We start from the raw sequence: 21,605 nt of genomic DNA, 5'->3' as shown, positions 1-21,605 counted from the left end.
GCAAACAAAGCAAATACCATAACAAGAATAAATAAGCAATCATATACTCTGATCGATAAGCACTGGATACTTAGATTATCTAGCTGTCATGTTAAACTGTAACCCCCTTGTAAAACCTTCTTAAGTTCAGAAGATAAAAAAGGGAAATATCATTGTAAAAAAATTTATTGTGAGGGGAAACAAAGGAGGGAGGCTACAATGCTTGATAAGAAATGTACTCATCATCTTGCCCATGTAATTGTAACCTCTCTGTACAGTATTTTCACAATTAAAAAAATATCTTAAAAAAAATTTATTGTGAAAATGTCACTCTTCATACAGAGTGGCACTGATCAAGATGCACTGTACTCATAACCTGACACATGGAATTGTAACCTCTTCACACAATTACTTAATAAAAAACTTATATAACAAAGTATGCAAATAAAAAAAACACAAATGTAGTTGTAATCTAAATCTCCTAGGACATAAATGAATTAATTTTTAGAAGGTGCAAAACCTCAAAATTAGCCAAGGCTGCCTATAGCAGAATGAAACCAGAAACCATAGGCTTTCAGTTTCAATGCAAACAATGTTGTTTTATAAAAAGATTTTTTAAAATGAAGATGGATTAAAACATTTAAGATCATTAGAAGCTCAATACACTATCTGCAAAACAATTTACAGATTCAATATTAATCCTATCAAAGTTCCATGCTTTTTACGAAGAAAAAGAAAATATCCCAAAATTCATATGAAACTTCAAATAAAGTTTTTCTAAAACTTATTAGTAATCAGAGAAACATGACACTAGCATAAAGACCAACATATAAGTCTAATAGAACAGGATAGAGTCCAGAATTAACCCATAAATACTAGGCCAAATGATTTCAACAAGGGTGCTAAGATCGTTCAATAGGGAAAGGGCAGTCAGCCAATGGTGCCTGAAGAGCTTGAGTCACAAGCAAAAGAACTTTTTTGGTTGGTCATGGGGCTTGAACTCTGGGCCTGGGTGCTGTCTCTCAGCTCTTCAGCTCAAGGCTAGCGCTCTACCACTTGAACCACAGTGCCATTTCTCCAGTTTTGGAGTCTCATGGACTTTCTGCCAGGTCTGGCTTTGAACCGTAATCCTCAAATCTCAGCCTCCTGAGTAGCTAGGATGACAGGCAGGAGCCACTAGTACCCGACAACTTTAAAATTCTTAAAAGAAATCATTCCAATGGATTTGGCAATGATTATCTTGGATATGATGCCAAAAGCATAAGCAAAAACAAAAAATACAGACAACTAGACTCAAAGTTTGTCACATCAAGCTGAGAACCAGAGGTTCACATCTGTAATCCTAGCCAATCAGGAGGCTGAGTTATCTGAGGATCACAGTTCAAAAGCCAGATATTATTTCCAAGTTACCAGCAAAAAATGGAGCTGTGACTCAAATAGAGAACTAGTTTCAAGCATAAAAGTTCAGAGACAGGGGCTGGAAAGGTAGCTCAGTGGTAGAGTGCTTGCCTTGCATGCCTGAGGCACCACATAAGCAAAAAGAAAAAAAAGCTGGAAGTGGCGCTGTGGCTCAAGTGGTAGAGCGCTAGCCTTGAGCTGAAGAGCTGAGGGACAGCGCCCAGGCCCAGGGTTCAGGCCCCATGACTGGACCCAAAAATAAATAAATAAAAATAAAAATCAAAGTGTAACAATCATCCATCAAGCCTGTAATCCTGGGCTGGGATGGTGGCTCCGTGGTAGAGTGCTTGCCTTTCATGCATGAGGCCCTGGGTTCAATTCCCCAGCACCACATAAGCAAAAAGGAAAAAAGCCAGAAGTGGTGCTGTGGTTCAAGTGGTAGAGTGCTAGCCTTGAGCTGAAATGCTGAGGGACAGCGCCCAGGTCCAGAGTTCAAGCCCCAAGACCAGACCCAAAAACAGAAAGAAAAACAAAAAAAAAGCCTGTAATCCTAGCTACCCAGGAGGCTGAGATCTAAGGATTGATTCAAAGCCAGCCCAGGCAGCACAATCCAGAAGACTCATCTCCAATTAACCACCAGAAAACCAGAAGTTGTGCTGTGGCTCAAGTGGTAGAGTGCTAGCCTTGAGCTGAAGAGCTGAAGGACAGCATCCAGGCCCAGAGTTCAAGCCTCATGAAAGACAAAAAAAAAAAAAAGGAAGAAAAGAAAATAATCATCTAACAATTCTCATTAGTGCCAAGAATGAACTTGGAATGGAGCTATAAAAAAAAAAGCAGCATATGCTCAGACTCATTATAAATAAGTAAATATCGTTATATTTTGAAATGTCCTTAAAAATAGGAAAACTTTGAGTACAATAATGGTAGCAAATAAATAAATACATGTCTGCAAATTCAAGTAGTAACAACCTTCACAATCAGACTGAGCTTATTTTTCCAGTGCTAAGTAAGGAATGCCACATATACTAAATGGGGTCTCACCTATAATCCTAGCTTCTTAGGAGGTGGAGATCAGGAAGATCAGAGTTCAAGACCCACCTAAAGAAAAAGTCTGAGAAGTTGGGTGCCGGTGGCTCACGCCTATAATCCCAGCTACTCAAGTCTGTGAGACTCTTATCTCCAATAAACCACTAGAAAACCAGAAGTGGTGCTGTGGCTCAAGTGGTAGAGCGCTTGTCTTGAGCTGAAGAGCGCAGGGACTGTGCCCAAGCCCAGAGTTCAAGCCCCATGACTGACCAAAAAAAAAAAAAAAGAAAAAGTCTGAGAGACTACTATATCAACCAATAAAAATCTGGGCATGGTAGCTGCACTTGAGCCACAGTGGCCACTTCCAGCTTTTTCTTATCTCCATTTAACCAGCCAAGAGTGGGAAGTTGAAGTGTGGCTCAAGTAGTAACCAGCCTTGAAGGAAAAAGTATCAAAGTTCAAGGGAGAACGTGGGGTGCAAGCCCCAGTACCGGCACAAATAAATACAGCGTCAGGCACCAGTGGCTCACACCTGTAATCCTAGCTACTCAGGAGGCTGAGATCTGAGGATCACAGACAGTTCAATGCCAGCCTGGGCAAGAAAGTCTGAGAGACTCATCTCGAATAAACTACTCAGAAAAAGCTGGAAGTGGCACTGTGGCTCAAATGAGAGCTAGCCTTGAGCACAGAGAGGCTCAGGGACAGAGCCCAGGCCTGGAGTTCAAGCCCAAGGACCGGGGAGGAAAAAAAAAACACACACACAAAAAAGCAAAAACAAACAAACAAAAAAATAGAATAAAAAAGCAAAAGAGAATAGGCCTAAGTGTTAGAAGACCTGCCTAGCAAGGGCAAGCAGGTCTTCCAGTAAACCACAATACTTCCCCCAATCTTTTTTGTGGTCTTACAAATTTTAAATGTAAGGACAGACCCCCAGCCTAGCATATGTTTTTTCAATATTTTCCACTTGCCTGTAGTAGCGTGACTGAAGGTAAGTTGAACACACAGCTTTGGAAACGTGACTAGCAGAACCAAAGTCAATGACCTTTACTCGGTAGGGTTGGCGAACTGGATCGACCAGCATTATGTTTTCAGGCTTAAGGTCAGCGTGAATCAGACCCAGACTCTTGAGTTTCATCAAAGCGGTGGCCACCTGCTGCAAGATGGGTCTGATGTACTTGAGTGGCAGTGGGCTAAACTTGTTCTGCTTTAGAAAGTCATACAGGTTCTGCTCCAACATCTCAAACACAAGGCAGGTGTGATTCTTATGCTGAAAGCACTCGTAAGAACGAACAAAATTATACTCATCAGCATTCTCACTGCTTAGGCGGGAGAGGATGCTCACTTCAATCTGCCCTTGTCTGGCATAGGAGGGGTGGTTCTTCAGGATTTTAATAGCCACAATTTCCTTGGTGCTCCGCTTCCAGCACTTTGCCACCTGACCAAACGTCCCCCGGCCAAGGAACTCCAAGACTTCATAGCTGTTGGTCATAGAGCAAAGGATCTCGTGCTGGACAAGCTGGTAATCCCCTTCCCCACTGGAACTGCTCGTTTTGGTGGTCACAGTGGTGGTCGTGGCAGCAGCACCCACCACGGTTCTGTTTTGCAGCATGAGAGGGGGGTGTTCTTCTATGATCTGCACGCTACCGTTGCTGTCAACTTCCTCACTTTTTCTTTTCAATCCACATTTTTGATATGGCTCGAGCAGAGAAACGTTGCTTCTGTGACTCAGGGTCTGGCTGCTTTGGAAGGTGGATGGAGCGGCACTGCCTGAGCTGTCAGCGGCTGTTACCACAATGTGCTCTACGGTGGGTGCTGGGAGGAGGAGACCCTGGTCGTAAGCAGGAATACTGAAATTTGCTACCTGGCTTGAGGAGCTAGCTTGCCCTTGTGTGGCTGGGAGGGCTTTGCTGTGGGTGTAATACTTGTCGCTGCTGCTCTGTCCTGAGACATCCCAGCCAGAGGGTTCTATTTTCAGCTTCTTCGCACTGCAGAAGGCACTCGACGACACTGATGGGGGGGAAAACACCTGCAGCTGTGATGCCATACCTACACAGAGAGAGAAAGATGAGCCAGACCACAGGGAGAAAAGACGCATGTGCAAAGTGTCACGGCCTGTTCTCCCAATCATGAATAGCGTCCAACAACGTACTACATGAACCAAACCCAAAAGTGTTCAGGAATATTATATTTGAAAAGGACAACTCATAAAAACTGACAAAAGAAAGTAATCAGGTTGGTGACAAGGGTGGAGAGAATCTTCTGAAGAACTTCAGAAAGTTGCTTTATATGAAGAAAACCTCACTAGTAGCTCACGCCTGTAATTGTGGCCACTCAGGAAGTTAAGATCTGGAAAGCCAGCCTGGGCAGGAAAGTTCATGGGACTCCTGTTTCCAATTAACCAGCAAAAAAGACAGAAGTGGAGGTGTGGCTCGAGTGGTAAAGAATGCCAGCCTTGAACAAAAAAGCTCCGGGACATCACCTAGGCCCTGAGTTCAAGCCCCAAGACCAGCACCAAAAAATAAAATAGAAAGAGGAAAAGGCTGAGCCTGGTGATGAACTCCTGTCAGCCTCCCACAAGGCCTGTACTACACAACAAGTTCAAGACCATCTGTTCTCCATTGTGATAATCTATCTCAGCAGGGGGGAAAAATTACTAGGCACAGGTGGCTCACACCTGTAATCCTAGTCACTCAGAAGGCTGAGATCTGAGGATTGCAGTTTGAAGCCAGCCTGAGCAGGAAAATCTGTGGGACTCCTATCTCCAATTAGGTACCAAAAACACAGAAATGGAGCTGTGGCTCAAATGGTAGAGTACTAGCTTTGAGCACAAAAGCTCAGGGACAGCACACATGCCCTGAGCTCAAGCCCCACGGTCTACTCAAAAACAAAAACAAAAAGAAAAACAAATAGAAAGTGGAAGTGAAAACACAATCCAGTTGTCTAGATCAATGCCTCAAACTCATTAAGCCACAGATTAGATCCAGATTTTTTTTTCATAATAAAGTCCAAGCATTTGACAAAGAATACACCCCATTTCATACTATCCGCTCCCTCCTGACAATCTGACCTTCAGAGGCTTTAAGCCCCCTTTCTCTTTTCAGTATTACTACACTGGATTCGTTCTGTGCAAGTCTAAATCTCCATTGCTAACTCAGACACTTCTCCCTCCCCACCCCATCCAAACCCTAAATGCAAATGATCACTTGATACCTCAACTTGGGACATCTAACGGACACTTCAAATTCAAATTTAACACACACACACACACGCACACACACACGCACGCACACACACCCTCAGCTTTCGATCTCCATTACAAGATGACATCACATATCTAATACTCTGGAGCAATAAGCCTGGGTGTACTCTTCTATATAATGGCAATAGCCCTCTCACACGGTTGTCCTGAGACACCAGTTATTTAATCAAGGTAAAGTGGTAGTTTCTGACACAAATTTAAGGCATTATCCTCCAAATTCCTGTCCCTGTCCTTCCATGTCTAATGTATATCAATCCTTATCAATTCTATCTCATAAACATACTTAATAACCTTAAAAGCTCGCAGGGAATCTGCATTTCTAAACAACACAAATCTTCCCTTTTCCCCAGGGATCTTCCACTACTTTGAGCATAAGATTAAAAATCTTGGGGCTGGGAAGGTGGCTCAGTGGTAGAGTGCTTGCCTTGCATGCATGAGGCCCTGGGTTCGATTCCTCAGCACCAAGATTAAAAATCTTGAACCATATTAAATTTGTACAACATCACCTTGCTTTGCTTTCTTTTTTTTGGGGGGGGGGTCCAGTCGTGGGGCCTGAACTCTGGGCCTGGGCTCTGTCCCTCAGCTCTTCAGCTCAAGGCTAGCGCTCTACCATTTGAGCCTCAGCGCCACTTCCGGCTTTTTTCTTATGTGGTGCTGAGGAATTGAACTCAGGGCCTCAGGCATGCAAGGCAAGCGCTCTACCACTGAGCCACCTTCCCAGCCCCTTGCTTTGCTTTCTCTAACCCTTCTTTCTCTAGTTTGTTTTGAAATATGGACTCCTTATGTAGCCCAGGTTGGCCTGCAGTCCTCCTGCCTCCGTTTTCCATGTTATTGGAAGTGCTGGTATTATAGATGTGCGGCCCTCACCTGGCTTTTTCTTTAGTTCTCCTAGAGCCACTCCACATACTCTCAACTCCAGACACTAAAGACTTCAGGCTGAGCACTGTTCCCTAACATTTCTCCCTTCCTCCCTCTTCTCTCCCTCAGGCAATATACACTCCATACAATCATTCCTTATCATGGTTTACCACAGACCCTGTGGAAGCTGAGATCTGAGAATTGTGGTTCAAAGCCAGCCCAGGCAGAAAAATTCATGAGACTCTTATTTCCAATTAACCATCAAAAGGCCAGAAGTGCAGCTTTTGTTCAAGTAGTAGAATTCTAACCTTGAGCAAAAGCTCAGAGACAGCATCCATGCCCTAAGTTCAAGCCCCAGGAGCAGCACCAACACTCACATGCAAAAGGCAGTGTGTTGGGCTGAAGATGCAGTTCAGTAGAAGAGCTCTTATCTAAAGTATGCAGGGCCTGGCTCATTTCCTAGATACATTTTTTTTGTGCCTTGTTTAACACATGTACACTGGAGCTGGAGTTAGGTAGTAAGAAAATATTCTCGGGGCTGGGAAGGTGGCTCAGTGGTACAGTGCTTGCCTTCCATGCATGAGACCCTGGGTTCGATTCCTCAGCACCACATAAGCAGAAAAAGCCAAAAGTGGCGCTGTGGCTCAAGTGGAAGCCTTGAGCTGAAGAGCTGAGGGACAGTGCCCAAGCCCAGAGTTTAGGTCCCACGAGGGAGAGGAAGAGAGCGAGCACAATATATTCTCAACCTTCAGTTTCTAAAATGTAATTTGGGTTTACTTTAAGGAAGAGTTTCCCTAATTTATCTGAACCTTGAAGAAAGCATAAATGAAAATCTAAGGTCACTGTCCTTTAAGAGTGAGGCCATGAAGCAAAATCTATCTATATTACTAATGAAATGTCAAATAAAAGAAAAATATGAAAACAAAATAGTTCCTTCATTAAAATGTCCTGTTAATATATGTGAAGTATTTATCATCGTAAAATTAAGCCAAACTGAACAAGGAAGTAAAACTTCTACATTGTTTTCCTTGTATCTGCTGAACTCATTGTACTGATCTATCCAAAACATAAACACAACTTTCAGTAACTAGAAGTACTATGAGAAATAATATAAATTCTTCAGTTTGTATCAACTATCTAGAAATAAGGAGTTATAAGGTTTATTCTGAAAAGAATTATGAAATACAATACCTTAGGGAAAAAAACCATCCTGGCTGGGAATGTGGCTCAGTAGTAGAGTGCGCCTAGCATGCATGAAGCACTGGGTTTGACTCCTCAGTACAACATAAAAACAGAAAAAGCAAGAAGTGGCGCTGTGGCTCAAGTGGTAGAGTGCTAGCCTTGAGCTAAAGAAGTTCAGGGACAGTGCCCAGGTCCTGAGTTCAAGCCTCAGGACCGGCAAAAACAAAACAAAAAACAAAAAAACTATTCATAACTACTCTTTAAAAATACAGCATTTAAGCAGGGAGCTGATGGCTAACACCTGTAATCTTAGCTGCCCAGGAAGCTGAGATCTGAGAATCACCATTCAAAAACCAGCCAAAACCAGCCCAAACCAGCCTGGGCAAGAAAGTCTGTGAGACTCTTATCTCCAGAAAGAGTTGGAAGTGGTGCTATGGCTCAAGTGGTAGAGCACTAGCCTTGAGCATAGAGAGGCTCAAGGATAGAACCCCCACCCTCAGTTCAAGCCTGAGCTCAGGCAAAAAAAAGATGCTAGAATCAACAAATTTGCCTTTGCAAATGGAGATACAGTTCTTGTCGTAGGCAAGACCTCCCAAACAAACTACAAACAGAATTAACATCTGTGGAAATTTTACTAAGTATGAGTCTGTTATAAAAATTACAAATACTTTCAACTCACATGAGAATAGTTCCCATGTTATTTCTGACTTCCTGATAATGTACCCCTTGACTCCAGGAACCAAGTCTTTTCAAACCTCACTTCCCAGAACTTCACCATCTTAGTATAACTGCAAATATGCCACTGCACCAATCTAACACAAGTTGATAGGCACAAGTCTAATGCTCAAAAGAGAAATGGAGATCTGCTCAAATCAGACTTTGAAAAACATTCAAAATAACAGCTTCAGGCGCTGATGGCTCAGGCCTGTAATCCTAGCTACTCAAGGAGGCTGAGATCTGAGGATTACAGTTCCAAGCCAGCCTGGGCAGGAACGTCCATTAAACTCTGACCTCCAATAAACCACCAGAAAACCAGAAGTGGCACAGTGGCTCAAGTGGTAGAGTGCTGTCTTGAGCTGAAGAGCTGAGGAACAGTGCCCAGGCCCAGAGTTCAAGCCCCATGATGGACAAAATAAGTAAATACATACATACATACATACATACATACATATGTAAATAAATAAATAACAGCTTCCCCATGCCACGGCAGTCACATTAGCAAACATCATTTACTGGGTACCCCAACTGTATATAGATAATCATATGACAAAGAATTCCAATATTAGAACCCTGAATGGAATGACTAGGTGTGACCTCCAAGAGTTAATTTTTCCCAACAGACCTCTAATAAATTCCTGCTGCTGTTGTTCAGTGTCATCTTTGCCTCTTCAAAACAATGTAATAACTAGTGACCTAAATAACCTAAAAGCAGTCTTATATACTAATTTCTTCCTCTAGAACTTGCCCTTAGCTAACATGTACACAGATATACACATGCTCTGTACACACTCGGGTACATGAGAGGGAAATTATTTTCCTTTAGCTGGATTATTCCTTAGTCGACCTTAGCAAATACATTTGGAGCCGGGCGCTGGTGGCTCACGCCTGTAATCCTAGCTACTCAGGAGGCTGAGATCTGAGGATCGCGGTTCAAAGCCAGCCGGGGCAGGAGAGACCGTGAGACTCCTATCTCCAATAAACCACCAGAAAACCGGAAGTGGCGCTGTAGCTCAAGTGGTAGAGCGCTCGCCTTGAGCTGAAGAGCTGAGGGACAGCGCCCAGGCCCAGAGTTCAAGCCCCACGACCGACAAAAAAAAAAAAAAAAGCAAATACTTTTGGAAAAACCTTTAAAACTAGGTTTCTTGCCGGGCGCTGGTGGCTTACTCCTGTAATCCTAGCTACTCAGAAGGCTGAGATCTGAGGATCTCAGTTCAAAGCCAGCCCGGGCAGGAAAGTCCATGAAACTCTTTTTTTTTTTTTTTTTTTTTTGCCAGTCGTGGGGCCTGAACTCTGGGCCTGGGCGCTGTCCCTCAGCTCTTCAGCTGAAGGCTAGAGCTCTACCACTTGAGCCACAGTGCCACTTCTGGCTTTTTCTGCTTATGTGGTGCTGAGGAATCGAACCCAGGGCCTCATGCATGCAAGGCAAGCACTCTACCACTGAGTTACCTTCCCAGCCCCCGTGAAACTCTTATCTCCAGTAAACCACTAGAAAATCGAAGTGGCGCTGTAGCTCAAGTGGTAAAGTGCTAACCTTGAGCTGAAGAACGCAGGGACCACGCCTCTAAGCCCAGAGTTCAAGCCCCATGACTGACAAAAACAAAAAACAAAAGGAGGCTTCTTCATATTGGGTCAGGTTCCCACAGCACCCTGGGATTTTTTTTTTTTTTTTTTTTTTTGGTCAGTCGTGGGGCTTGAACTCTGGGCTTGGGCAAAGACCCTGCGCTCTTCAGTTCAAAGCGATCACTCTACCGCTTGAGCCACTGCGCCACTTCTGGTTTTCTGGTGGTTTTTTTGTTTTTGTTTTTGTTTTTTTTTGTCGGTCGTGGGGCTTGAACTCTGGGCCTGGGCGCTGTCCCTCAGCTCTTCAGCTCAAGGCGAGCGCTCTACCACTTGAGCTACAGCGCCACTTCCGGTTTTCTGGTGGTTTATTGGAGATAGGAGTCTCACGGTCTCTCCTGCCCGGGCTGGCTTTAAACCGCGATCCTCAGATCTCAGCCTCCTGAGTAGCTAGGATTACAGGCGTGAGCCACCAGCGCCCGGCTCAGTAGGCTCAGTAGGGTCTTTTTTTTTTTTTTTTTTTTGGGTCCGGTCATGGGGCCTGAACTCTGGGCCTGGGCACTGTCCCTCAGCTCTTCAGCTCAAGGCTAGCACTCTACCACTTGAGCCACAGCGCCACTTCCAGCTTTTTTTCTTTTTGCTTATGTGGTGCTGAGGAATTGAACCCAGGGCCTCAAGAATGCAAGGCAAGCACTCTACCACTGAGCTACCTTCCCAGCCCCGTTTCTGGTGGTTTATTGGAGATACAAGACTCATGGATTTTCCTGCCTGGGCTGGCTTTGAACTGTGATCCTCAGATCTCAGCCTCCTGAGTAGCTAGGATTACAAGTATGAGCCACCGGCACCCAGCTAGCACCCTGGGATTCTTTATACTTCATCACACTTACACAAATATATTTTGTTCGTTAAACAAAGTTATTGTTTTTCTTTTTGTTGTTGTTGTTGCTTATGTGGTGCTGAGGAATCGAACCCAGGGCCTCATGCATGCAAGGCAAGCGCTCTACCACTGAGCCACCTTCCCAGTCCCAAGTTATTTTTTTCTTTAACAAACATGTTGAGACCTATTATCTTTCTGCCAGAGACTATTTTACACGTAAGAGTGGCATTCAATATGGACAAAATCCCTTATCTCTTGAGCTTATATATACATAGAAACACACACCTTCTCTCTCCAAGAAATAGCAACTAGTGTTAAATGCACTGAAGAAAGCAAACATGTGGATATAAAGGATACAGTGGCCAGGAAAGGCCATTTGTTGGTGGTAGCATTTAAACTAAGACCTGATAGGGAGCCACTCAGTGAAAAGAGATAGAAGCACTTTTGAGGAAGAGATGACTGTGACAGAATGGAACAGTAGAGAAAGTAGTGAAAGAAGCAGTACCCAAAAAGGCAGACAAGGAGAGGCTCACATTCTAACTTGTGGGTTGCTCTGGATTGTAAGTGTCACCATTCATAATTACTTCAATAAATCTGACTGCTACACTACAAGATCCTTAAGGACAATCTTCAATATACAATACTACAGTGTCATTAACTGTTGTCCCTTTTCCTTTCTCAATCTCTCTCTGCCTCCACTCTTCCAGTTCTGCGTAATGACTGGCATACACAATGGGTAAACACTAGCTAGAATAGAAAGGCATAACTCACATATACCTTTCTACACATACTTCTCAAATATATAAACATATGGAGATCTCAGAAGGCGATAAGACAGTATATGTGTGTCTATATACACACATATACACACATATATATACTGATATATATATACACAAATATACATATATATACACACACACGTGTGTGTGTGTGTGTGTGTGTGTGTGTGTGTGTGTGAAATATAGTCCTATAGAAGGAAAAAGTGAGGGCTGGGAAGGTGGCTCAGAGGTAGAGCACTTGCCTTGCATGCCTGAAGCCCTAGGTTCAATTCCTCAGCACCACACAAGCAAAAAGAAAAAAGCCAGAAGTGGCGCTGTGAGCTGAAGAGCTGAGGGACAGTGCCCAGGCCCAGAGTTCAGGCCCCACGACCGGACCCCCCCAAAAAAAAAAAAAAGAAGAAGGAAAAGTGAGCCTGGAACCTGCAAAACACTACTGAATCAAAGTTCACCCCCTCCTTCCTGTAGTATTTACTTCCCTCCAATGCAAATATATGACAACCCAGTTACTCAACCGGTATTGCAAAATCAGGGCATGGAAAAAAGGAGTGCTAGCTACCAGCATAACTACAATTATACATAACTTCAGCTGTTTAAAAAATGCTCTGGCCATGCGCTGGTGGCTCACATCTGTAATACTAGCTACTCAGGAAGCTGAGATCTAAGGATGGATGATGGTTCAAAGTCATCAGGGCAGAAAAGTCCCCATGAGACTCTTATCTCCAATTAACCACTCAAAAACTGGAAGTGGTGCTGTGGCTCAAAGTGGTAGAGAGCTAGCTTTGAGTACAAGAGTTCAGGGCAAGCCCACAACTGACCAAAAAAACAAAAACTCTGAGGAGAGAAGGATAGTAGGCAAATGCAGTTATGATACTCAATTACATATGTGAAAATAGGTAAGGAGAGAATGGATGGGGTTGGGACAGATGAGAAAAGAAGGAAGGAGTGATGCTGATCAAGATGCACTGTATTCATAAAAGATGTGAATTAAAACTCCTATGTATAACTACTTCAAGATAATAAATTTTAAGCTGCAGATATTAGTAAACTGGCTGAAGGATGCTTTCTTTGTATGCGGGATATGGTTTTCTAAATTTCAATAATTCTCTTTGATTTGGAAAAACAAATGTAAAATGAAAAAACAAAAAGTGCTTTGAGAAAGGAAAAAGGCACAAGAACAAGGTCAAGTTAAGAAAGCAGAAATCAGTAAGAAGTATAAATAATATTAAGAGGGAGAATTCCATTCAGTTGGGCTAGTAGAGGCAGAAGGTTCTAAGTAAAGTAACAATGGTTTGGCAGATGGCGGTGGAAGTCTTTCACAGAGAATATGATAACTTTTGCCAGCATGCCAAGGGATGTGACAAAATGAGTAACTGTGTAGAGCATGAAGACATTTTTGGCTAGAAAACACAGTGGCCAAAAAAAAAAAAGATCAGTACAAGACTTCCCCCACCCCTCACCCCCGGTTTTTTTCTGTGTATGTGGTACTGAGGAATCGACCCCAGGGCTAGGCCACATTCCCAGCCCCAGAGTGCAGGACTTTTACAGCTAACAGATCTTTCTAAAATCCCTAATTCTAAGATGGAAATAAAGGAGACTCAAAAAGACTTAAGGAGTTTCACACACAGCTAATGAGCAGAAATGCCAACGAGGAATTCAGATCTTCTGGTTCTTTTCTGTTAAGCATATGGAAAAGCACAGTACCAGTTGCCCTTAAAAATATCCAAAAGAAATACAACTAAGTTTCCTTATCTCCAGTGACCTCAGAATGCTGCTAAAAGTGATATAACCCCCAAAAGAGGAAAAATGGACTTTACACCCTGCTATGTAATTGTTTAAAGCACCAAATTATGTGATATAGAAACAGTAGGCATGTAGGAGCTGGATTTCAACAACTAAAAAGGATACTAAGAACAAAACAAAAAAGGATTCAAAGGGCTGGGAATGTGGCTCAGTGGTAGAGTGCTTGCCTAGCATACATGAAGCCCTGGGTTCCATTCCTCAGTACCACATACACAGAAAAAGCCAGAAGTGGCACTGTGGCTCAAGTGGTAGAGTGCTTGCCTTGAGCAAAAAGAAGCTCACAGAGTGCCCAGGCCAGATAACGGGAGAATCCCTTGAGCTGGAGTTTGAGGTCAGGTCAACATAGCAATATCTAGTCTCCTTTAAAAAAAAATATTGGTAACTTGTGTTCAGAATGGTATGAACCATAGGGGAAGAAATTGAGAAGGAATTAATAGTAATCATTTTAAGAAACAAAAACATTCTGGCAACTGGCAGATCAAGCAGCTTGTTTACAAAATTACTTGAAATTACGAAAAGACCAATTACACAAAGGTCAGGTGCCAGTGGCTCACAACTCTAATTGTATCTGCTCAGGAGGTTGCAATCAGGATCAGGGTTGGAAGCCAGCTTCGTGGCAAAGTTGGGAAGACTCGTATCTCCTATTAACCACCAGAAAATCGGAAATGTCATGGCTCAAAGTGGTAGAGTGCTAGTTACAATACACAACTAACAACCTATACAAATTCCCAATGTAAGAAATTCACAAGGCAGATTTGGTTCATTCATTTCTGCCAACAAAACAGTGACAGAGCAGTACTTACAAGAACAAATACATGTAATGAAAAAATTCTGTTTTCCAGAGAACTGTGAATTTTGACAATTTTTTTTTTTTTTGGTCGGTTGTGGGGCCTGAACTCTGGACCTGGGCGCTGTCCCTCACTTCAGCTCAAGGGTAGCGCTCTACCACTTGAGCCACAGCGCCACTTCAAACCAAGGGCTTCATGCATGTAAGGCAAGCACTCTACCACTGAGCACATTCCCAGCCCCTGACATTTTCTTCTAAGAAAAAGTTCTAGTTTGGTTGTAAACCTCATTGTTCTTAAACCTGTAACAGGGGCTGGGAAGGTGGTTTAGCGGTAAAGTGTTTGCCAAGTATACATGAAGCCCTGGGTTTGATTCCTCAGTACCACTTAAGAAAAAGCTGGAAGTGGCGCTTTGGCTCAAGTGGTAGAGCACTAACCTTGAGCAAAAGCTCAGGGACAGTGCCCAGACCCTGAGTTCAAGCCCCAGGACAGGCAAAAATTAAATTAAATTAAAAAAACAAAAAACCTAGAATGTTCAGATGTGGCTAGACTATTCCATCTGCCAAAAGACTCCAAGTACAGCTTAGGTGGTAGAGCACCTCCAACCTGAGAGTGGCTCAGTATTCAGACCCCAAGGAAGAGTTACCACCAGCCGAAACCCTACTGCTGACCAAGGTATACTGAGTTCTCATGCGCCATTCCACCCAGAGGCTGTGCGGCCTCCAAGCTCAAACCCAAACCCTGCACCGAATACATTCTGAACAGAAACACTGTCTTCTTAAAGCCAACGACAGCCTTAGCCCTGTCATTAGAGAACAGAGAGACCCCGAGGTCCTGGCACCCAACCACAGCGGCACACAGCAAGGACGTTTAAAGGCTTAGAGAAGGTTCTAGGCCCCGCGCGGAGGGAAGGGCTAGCGAAGGCTCGAGCTCCCTGTCGTCCAGACCACTGACAGCGTTACAAACACAAGGGCAGCGCTGTGGCTTCTATGAGGACCCGGGCCACTGGTTCGGCCCACTGCCCTCTGTGTCACGCCGCTGGCCACGCAGGGGCCCAGGGACGGATGGGCGTGCGCACACACGAGTGCGCGGCCGAGGACGGGCATGCGCACACACAAGTGCGCAGCCGAGGACGGGCGTGCACACACACGAGTGCGCGGATGGGGACGGGCGTGTGCACACACGAGTGCACAGCCGAGGACGGGAACGGGCATGCGCACACACAAGTGCGCAGCCGAGGACGGGAACGGGCATGCGCACACACAAGTGCGCGGCCGAGGACGGGCATGCGCACACACGAGTGCGCGGCCGAGGACGGGGACGGGCATGCGCACACACGAGTGCGCGGCCGAGGACGGGGACGGGCATGCGCACACACAAGTGCGCGGCCGAGGACGGGCATGCGCACAAACGAGTGCGTGGCCGAGGACGGGCGTGCGCACACACAAGTGCGCGGACGGGGACGGGCGTGTGCACACACGAGTGCGTGGCCGAGGACGGGGACGGGCGTGCGCACACACGAGTGCGTGGCCGAGGACGGGCGTGCGCACACAAGTGCGCGGACGGGGACGGGCGTGTGCACACACGAGTGCGCAGCCGAGGACGGGAACGGGCGTGTGCACACACAAGTGCGCAGCCGAGGACGGGAACGGGCATGCGCACACACAAGTGCGCAGCCGAGGACGGGAACGGGCATGAGCACACACAAGTGCGCGGCCGAGGATGGGCATGCGCACACACGAGTGCGCGGACGGGGACGAGCATGCGCACACACGAGGGCGTGCGCACACACAAGTGCGCGGACGGGGACGGGCGTGCGCACACACGAGTGCGCGGCCGGGGACGGGCATGCGCACACACGAGTGCGAGGCAGAGGCTGAGGACCGGCTTGCGCACACACGAGTGCGCGGCCGAGGACGGGCATGCACATGCATGCACACATGCGCGCACACACACACACACGAGTTCGTGGACGAGGACGGGCGTGCGCACACACGAGTGCGAGGACGAGGACGGGCATGCGCACACACGAGTGCGAGGCAGAGGCTGAGGACCGGCTTGCGCACACACGAGTGCGCGGCTGAGGACGGGCATGCACATGCATGCACACATGCGCGCACACACACACACACACGAGTTCGTGGACGAGGACGGGCGTGCGCACACACGAGTGCGCGGCCCAGGACGAGCGTGCGAACCGACGAACGAGGTGTCATGACCTCCGAGGGCCCGGGGACCACGCTGCTCCAGGGGTCACCTCAGGACCCCCGCCCGGGTTTATTTCCGGTTCATTTCCGGTTTATTTTGTTTTCTAAGACAAAGCTCTGGGAAGCGGTGCGGGCGGCCGAACTTCCCCGGAGCTCCTGGGCGGGAGGAGGACGGGGGTGGGGTGGGGGTGGGGAGAAAGAGGACCGAGAGGAGGACGGAGGGGGTGGTGGTGAGGAGAACCGGGAGGAGGGCCAGGAGGACAACGAGGAGGGCTGAGAGGACGAGGAGGACCGGGAGGACGGAGAGGAGGAGGAGCGGGAGGAGGACCGGAAGGAGGAAGATCGGGAGGACGACTGGGAGGAGGAGGACCCAGAGGAAGAGGAGGACTCAGAGGAACGGAAGGAGGGCCGGGAGGACCGAGAGGAGGACCGGGGGGAGGAGGAGGTCCGAGAGGAGGAGGAGGAGGACCGGGCGCCGCGTCCCCCGTCCCGTGCCCGCCGCCGCCGCCCGCGCCCCGGAACTCACCGCCGGTGTGTCTGGGTCTCAGCCGCGCGCCGGGGCCGCCGCGAGGACGCTGAGGAGACGACGCGATCCCGGCCCCCGCCGCCGGGTCATCCTAGCCCCCGCGCGAGCCGGCCCGGGTCCCGGCCCCGCTTCCCGGAGCCGTCCCCGCGCCCGTGCCGCGGGGGGGAGCCGCCCAGACTCCCGCCCGCCACGCCGTCCGGCCGCCGCCAGCCACCGCCGCCGCCGCCGCCGCCTCGGCCCCGCGCGCGCCCGCCCGGCCTCCCGCCGCCGCCCGGGGCCTCAGCCGGGCCTCGCTCCGCGGCCCCGCGACCGCCAGACGCTACCAGTCGAGCGCCGAGCGCGAGCGCCGAGGCCCCGCCCCCAGCCTTCCCCTCGGGGGCGCGCCTGCACTTCCCTCCCTCCGCGGAAGCACGCGCGCATCCTCCCCCCCGCCCCCACCCGCCTCCGCGGAGGCGCGCGTGCACACTCCCGGTCCCTCCAAGGAGGCGTCCCCCCCCTCCCCGCGGAGGCGCGCACGCAAGTTCTCCCTCCCTTCGCGGAGGCGCGCACGCGACCTCCTTTCTCCACGGAAACGACCTCCCCACTCTCCTCCCCGCGGGGGCGCGCACGCACGCTTCTCCTCTCGGGCGCGCGCGCACGCCCACCCCGCGGAGGCGCGCACGCCCGCGCCAGGACCCCTACCACGGCGGAGCGCAGCTCGGGCCCCCAGCGCTGCGGCGTCGCGGGGCGGCGCGGGCGACGGGGGCGGGCGCGCCTCCGCGGGCGGCCGGCGGGGCACCGGTGCGGGGCGCCGGCTCCCCGCCCCGTCGCTCGGCAGGCGCCAGGGTGGCTGGTGGACTTCTGAGGGCAGCCGCGGGGTCCAGAGTTAAGAGGCCACTGGCCAGTGTGACATCACCTCCTGTGTGACCCCGCACGCCCGCACGGTGCCGGGCGTCGGCCCGCGGGAAGGTGGGGCCGGTGCGGCCCTGCGGGGTCACAGGGTCACGTGGTCAAGGGGTCCCGCCATGCTTCCACCCCCGGCCAGGGAGGCGAGGGCCGCGCGGGGCCCGGCTCGCCCTGTGCCTCGAACCTTCCTTGAGGACCCGACTCCCTGACCCCAGCAGGACGTCCTGACGGGGTCCCCAGGGGGAGGGAGGCCTGACCCCTCCACACATTGGGGTCAGAGGGCAGGGGAAGCCCCTGGCCTCTCCACACATTGGGGTCAGGGGGGAGACCTGTCCCCTGTGGGCCAGAGGCCGGTGTGCAGTGCTCACAGTTTGGTTGGGAGAAGGAGGAAGGAGGAAACACTGAGGATCCCAGTCAGGGTGAGTGAGGGACAGGAACTGAAGTGGACTGACAAGTGTGGGTAAGACGTGGCACGGGCACGAGTGACCCGGTCCTGCCGGTTCCCGGGGCTCACCACGCAGCCGTGAGCACGCGCCCTCCAAGCCAGCGCCAGCCAGGGTGGAGACTTTATGTGCTCTAAACCGCAAGAAGGAAGTTTCTGGTAAAACAAGCAAACAAAACAATCCCTGTGGGATTGATCTCTGTTCTCTAGCTAACTCTGGTCTCTCTTAGGGAAGTAAACGTCCAGGTTCTCAATGCAATGGTACGGCTCCCAGTGTTTTTAAGCCAGGAAGAAAACCAAACTGTATATATGTATATGTACGTACATGTAATATACATACGTGTGTGTGTCTACACACACAGATACAAACATATATCCTGGTCCTGGGGCTTGAACTCAGGTCCTGGGCACTGTCCCTGGGCTTTTGCACTACCACTCTACCACTTGAGTCACAGCATCTGGCTTTTTGGTGGTTAATTGGCAGTAAAAGTCTCACAGACATTCCGGCCCAGGCTGGCTTTGATCTGTGATTCTCAGATCTCAGCCTCCTGGGTAACTAGATTTACAGGTGTGAGCCACTCACACCTGGCAGCTTGTCTTTTAGTGTGGGAACTGGGACTCGAACCCGGGGCCTGGGTGATGTCCCTTAGCTTTTTTTTTTTTTTTTTTTTTTTTTTTTTTGCTCAATGATAGTGCTCTATTATTGAGGAATCTCATAAACTTTTCTGGGCTGGCCTCCTGAGTAGCTAGGCTTACAAGTGTGAGCCGCCTGTACCCGGCTGAACCATAGTACTGAGCTTGGTCTTCGAACAGTCAGTCAAAGAGGGGCAGCCACACTTGGGGGGAACTGGGAAGTAAACACTGGCCATGCAGTACAATTTCCAGTCACCATGCAGAAGGGAAGTGAGCCTTTACAGTGAAGATATCAGGGAATCCAAGCAGCCAGAGCACTGGAGACATCTGGAGCAATGACAGGGTTGTGAAGAAGACACAAGTCTCGGTAAGAGGAGAGGATAGCCAATCCAGGGGACCAGCACTTAAAAGGAGACATTTTCACAGACACAATGGAATAAGAGTTAAGAGGCAGCAAGGGAAGGAAGGGGAATGGCAGCTTTGCCTCCTTCCCCTGAGGTTGGGAGAAAGCTGGCCCAGAGTGTGATGTGCACTCTCCTTTCTCATCTGAACCAGTGTCTAGAAGAGTAACACAGAGCAGGCAATATAAGCAGCTTGAATCACATTACAAAGGAGAAAATACTATAAGAATCCAAGACAGATTGAGAAAATGATTCAAGAATTAGATTGACAAGTTTAAGTAAGGTGCACATAAGTAAATAGTCAGATGATGATGTAGAATTAGGATAACGTGGGAGTCCACCAGGAAACTGTCAAATACAGAGAAGGTATAACAGAAGAAGCTAGAATCGGGTCAGAGTAGGAGGCCTTAGTCCACCATGTTCTGACATGCTCAGGCTGCTCTTTCTCCCACTGGACCAGTGCATCTTTTTTTTTTTTTTTTTTGGGTCCGGTCTTAGGGCCTGAACTCTGGGCCTGGGTGCTGTCTCTCAGCTCTTCAGCTCAAGGCTAGCGCTCTACCACTTGAGCCACAGCGCCACTTCCGGCTTTTTTCTTTTTTTGCTTATGTGGTGCTGAGGAATCGAACCCAGGGCCTCAGGCATGCAAGGCAAGCGCTGTACCACTGAGCCACCTTCCCAACCCCTGGACCAGTGCATCTTTAAGTGCTTTTGGTAGCAGCCTTTCCAGCTGGACTTGGCTACGGGACTCTCTATGGGTACTGTTATCAGCAACCTCTCAGGAGACTTCAGAGTCAGCCAGTGACATTACCTAGGAGGTGCTCAGAGCACCAGCACTCACTGATGCTATATAAGAGGCTTTGGTTGCTTTGTCCCATGACATGCTTTCAGAAATCTTAGGAAAGTGGCATTATTATTTCCTACAAATAAGGAAACTTGCATGCAAAGCTGAGTGCTTATGGCTTGCTCCTGTAAACTACCTAACAATGCTGGGTTGGAGGCATGGTACAAGTGGTAGAGCACCAGCTATGAGCAAGCCAGCCAGCTGAGAGATGAGGCACTGAGCTAAAAGCCCCAGAATTGGCTAAAAAAAGAAAAAGAAAAAACGATGCTGGGTAGTGGGACTCAAGCCTGTGATAGGAACTACTCAGAAAGCCCAGGTCTAAGGACTGAGGTTCAAAGCCAGCTCAAGCAGGAAAGTAAAAAATTCGTGACTTTTTTTTTTTTTTTTTTTTGCCAGTCCTGGGGCTTGAACTCGGGGCCCGGGCACAATCCTGAGCATCTTTTGCTCCAGGCTAGCACTCTACCACTTGAGCCACAGTGCCACTTCCAGCTTTTTCTGTGTATGTGGTACTGATGAATTGAGCCCAGGGCTTCGTGCATGCTAGGCAAGTACTCTACCACTAAGCCACATCCCTTCCCCCACCAGACTTATCTCCAGTTAACAGCCCAAAGCCCAGAAATACATCTGTGGCTCCAGTGGTAGTGCTAGCTGTAAGCAAAAAAAGCCCAGGGAGGGGCTGGGAAGATGGCTCAGTGGTAGAGTGCTTGCCTTGCATGCATGAGGCCCTGGGTTCAATTCCTCAGCATCACGTAAGCAGAAAAAGCTGGAAGTGGTGCTGTGGCTCAAGTGGTAGAGTGATAGCCTTGAGCTGAAGAGCTGAGGGACAGCGCCCAGGCCCAGAGTTCAGGCCCCACAACCGACAAAAAAAAAAAAAAAAAAAAATGCCCAGGGACAATACCCAAGCACCGATTTCAAGCCCCAGCACTCACACTCACACACACACACACACACACACACACACACTACACATAGTTCACATGGATCCTAGAGTACCTAAAGATTCATGAATGCAGAAAAATTTGTCTCCCTGGCTGTTGACTTGAGCAAACTTACATGTCTGTCTCCTACTTTCTCTTACACAGGGCACTAAAGGTGGGAGTGAGAGATAGGCCCTAATGTATGTCGTTTGTAGACTAAGCCACTGAGACAGAAAGAGTGCCAGGAAAAGTGCAAGTTCTTCCAGTGGAACCAGGAACCCAGTGACCAGAAAACACGGATTTTTCCAGGTACCTTCAAGTTTAATAGCAAAAATTTCAGTGCGTCTATGGGGTCACCCTTAAGCAGCTAAAACTGATTTTTTTTTTAAATTTTTTATTGTAAAGATACTATACAGAGGGTTACAGTTAAGCATTGTTACTCCCTCCATTGCTAAAACTAATTTTTAACTGGCTACTTAAAGATATATTGGGGCACATCATTTTTTAGAAGAGAGCTTTGAAAAATCAAA

General features: G+C 48.2%; 2 protein-coding genes across 2 annotated transcripts in view; one reads left to right on the top strand and one right to left on the bottom strand.

Moving 5' to 3' along the window:
• Window positions 1-17,144, bottom strand: part of LOC138803087 (homeodomain-interacting protein kinase 1) — a 56,762-nt gene extending 39,618 nt beyond the window's left edge. Inside the window, exons 1-2 of the mRNA XM_069986928.1 lie at window positions 16,957-17,144; window positions 3,372-4,449 (exon numbers count right to left, since the gene is read on the bottom strand). Coding sequence (XP_069843029.1) covers window positions 3,372-4,447 — 1,076 coding nt within the window. The 5' untranslated portion in view covers window positions 4,448-4,449; window positions 16,957-17,144. The remainder of the gene's footprint in view (window positions 1-3,371; window positions 4,450-16,956) is intronic.
• Window positions 17,145-18,178: 1,034 nt separating this feature from the next.
• LOC138803084 (AP-4 complex subunit beta-1) overlaps window positions 18,179-21,605 on the top strand; it is a 30,236-nt gene continuing 26,809 nt past the window's right edge. The window contains exons 1-2 of the mRNA XM_069986922.1: window positions 18,179-18,260; window positions 21,241-21,384. The gene's annotated coding sequence lies outside the window, so the exon portion shown is untranslated. The remainder of the gene's footprint in view (window positions 18,261-21,240; window positions 21,385-21,605) is intronic.

This window comes from Dipodomys merriami, unplaced genomic scaffold (assembly GCF_024711535.1).
Source record: "Dipodomys merriami isolate MVZ:Mamm:240054 unplaced genomic scaffold, mDipMer1.0.p SCAF_332, whole genome shotgun sequence".
NCBI lineage: Eukaryota > Metazoa > Chordata > Mammalia > Rodentia > Heteromyidae > Dipodomys > Dipodomys merriami.
The sequence above is the reverse complement of the archived record's forward strand: the minus strand, read 5'-3'. Positions and strand labels throughout refer to the sequence as shown.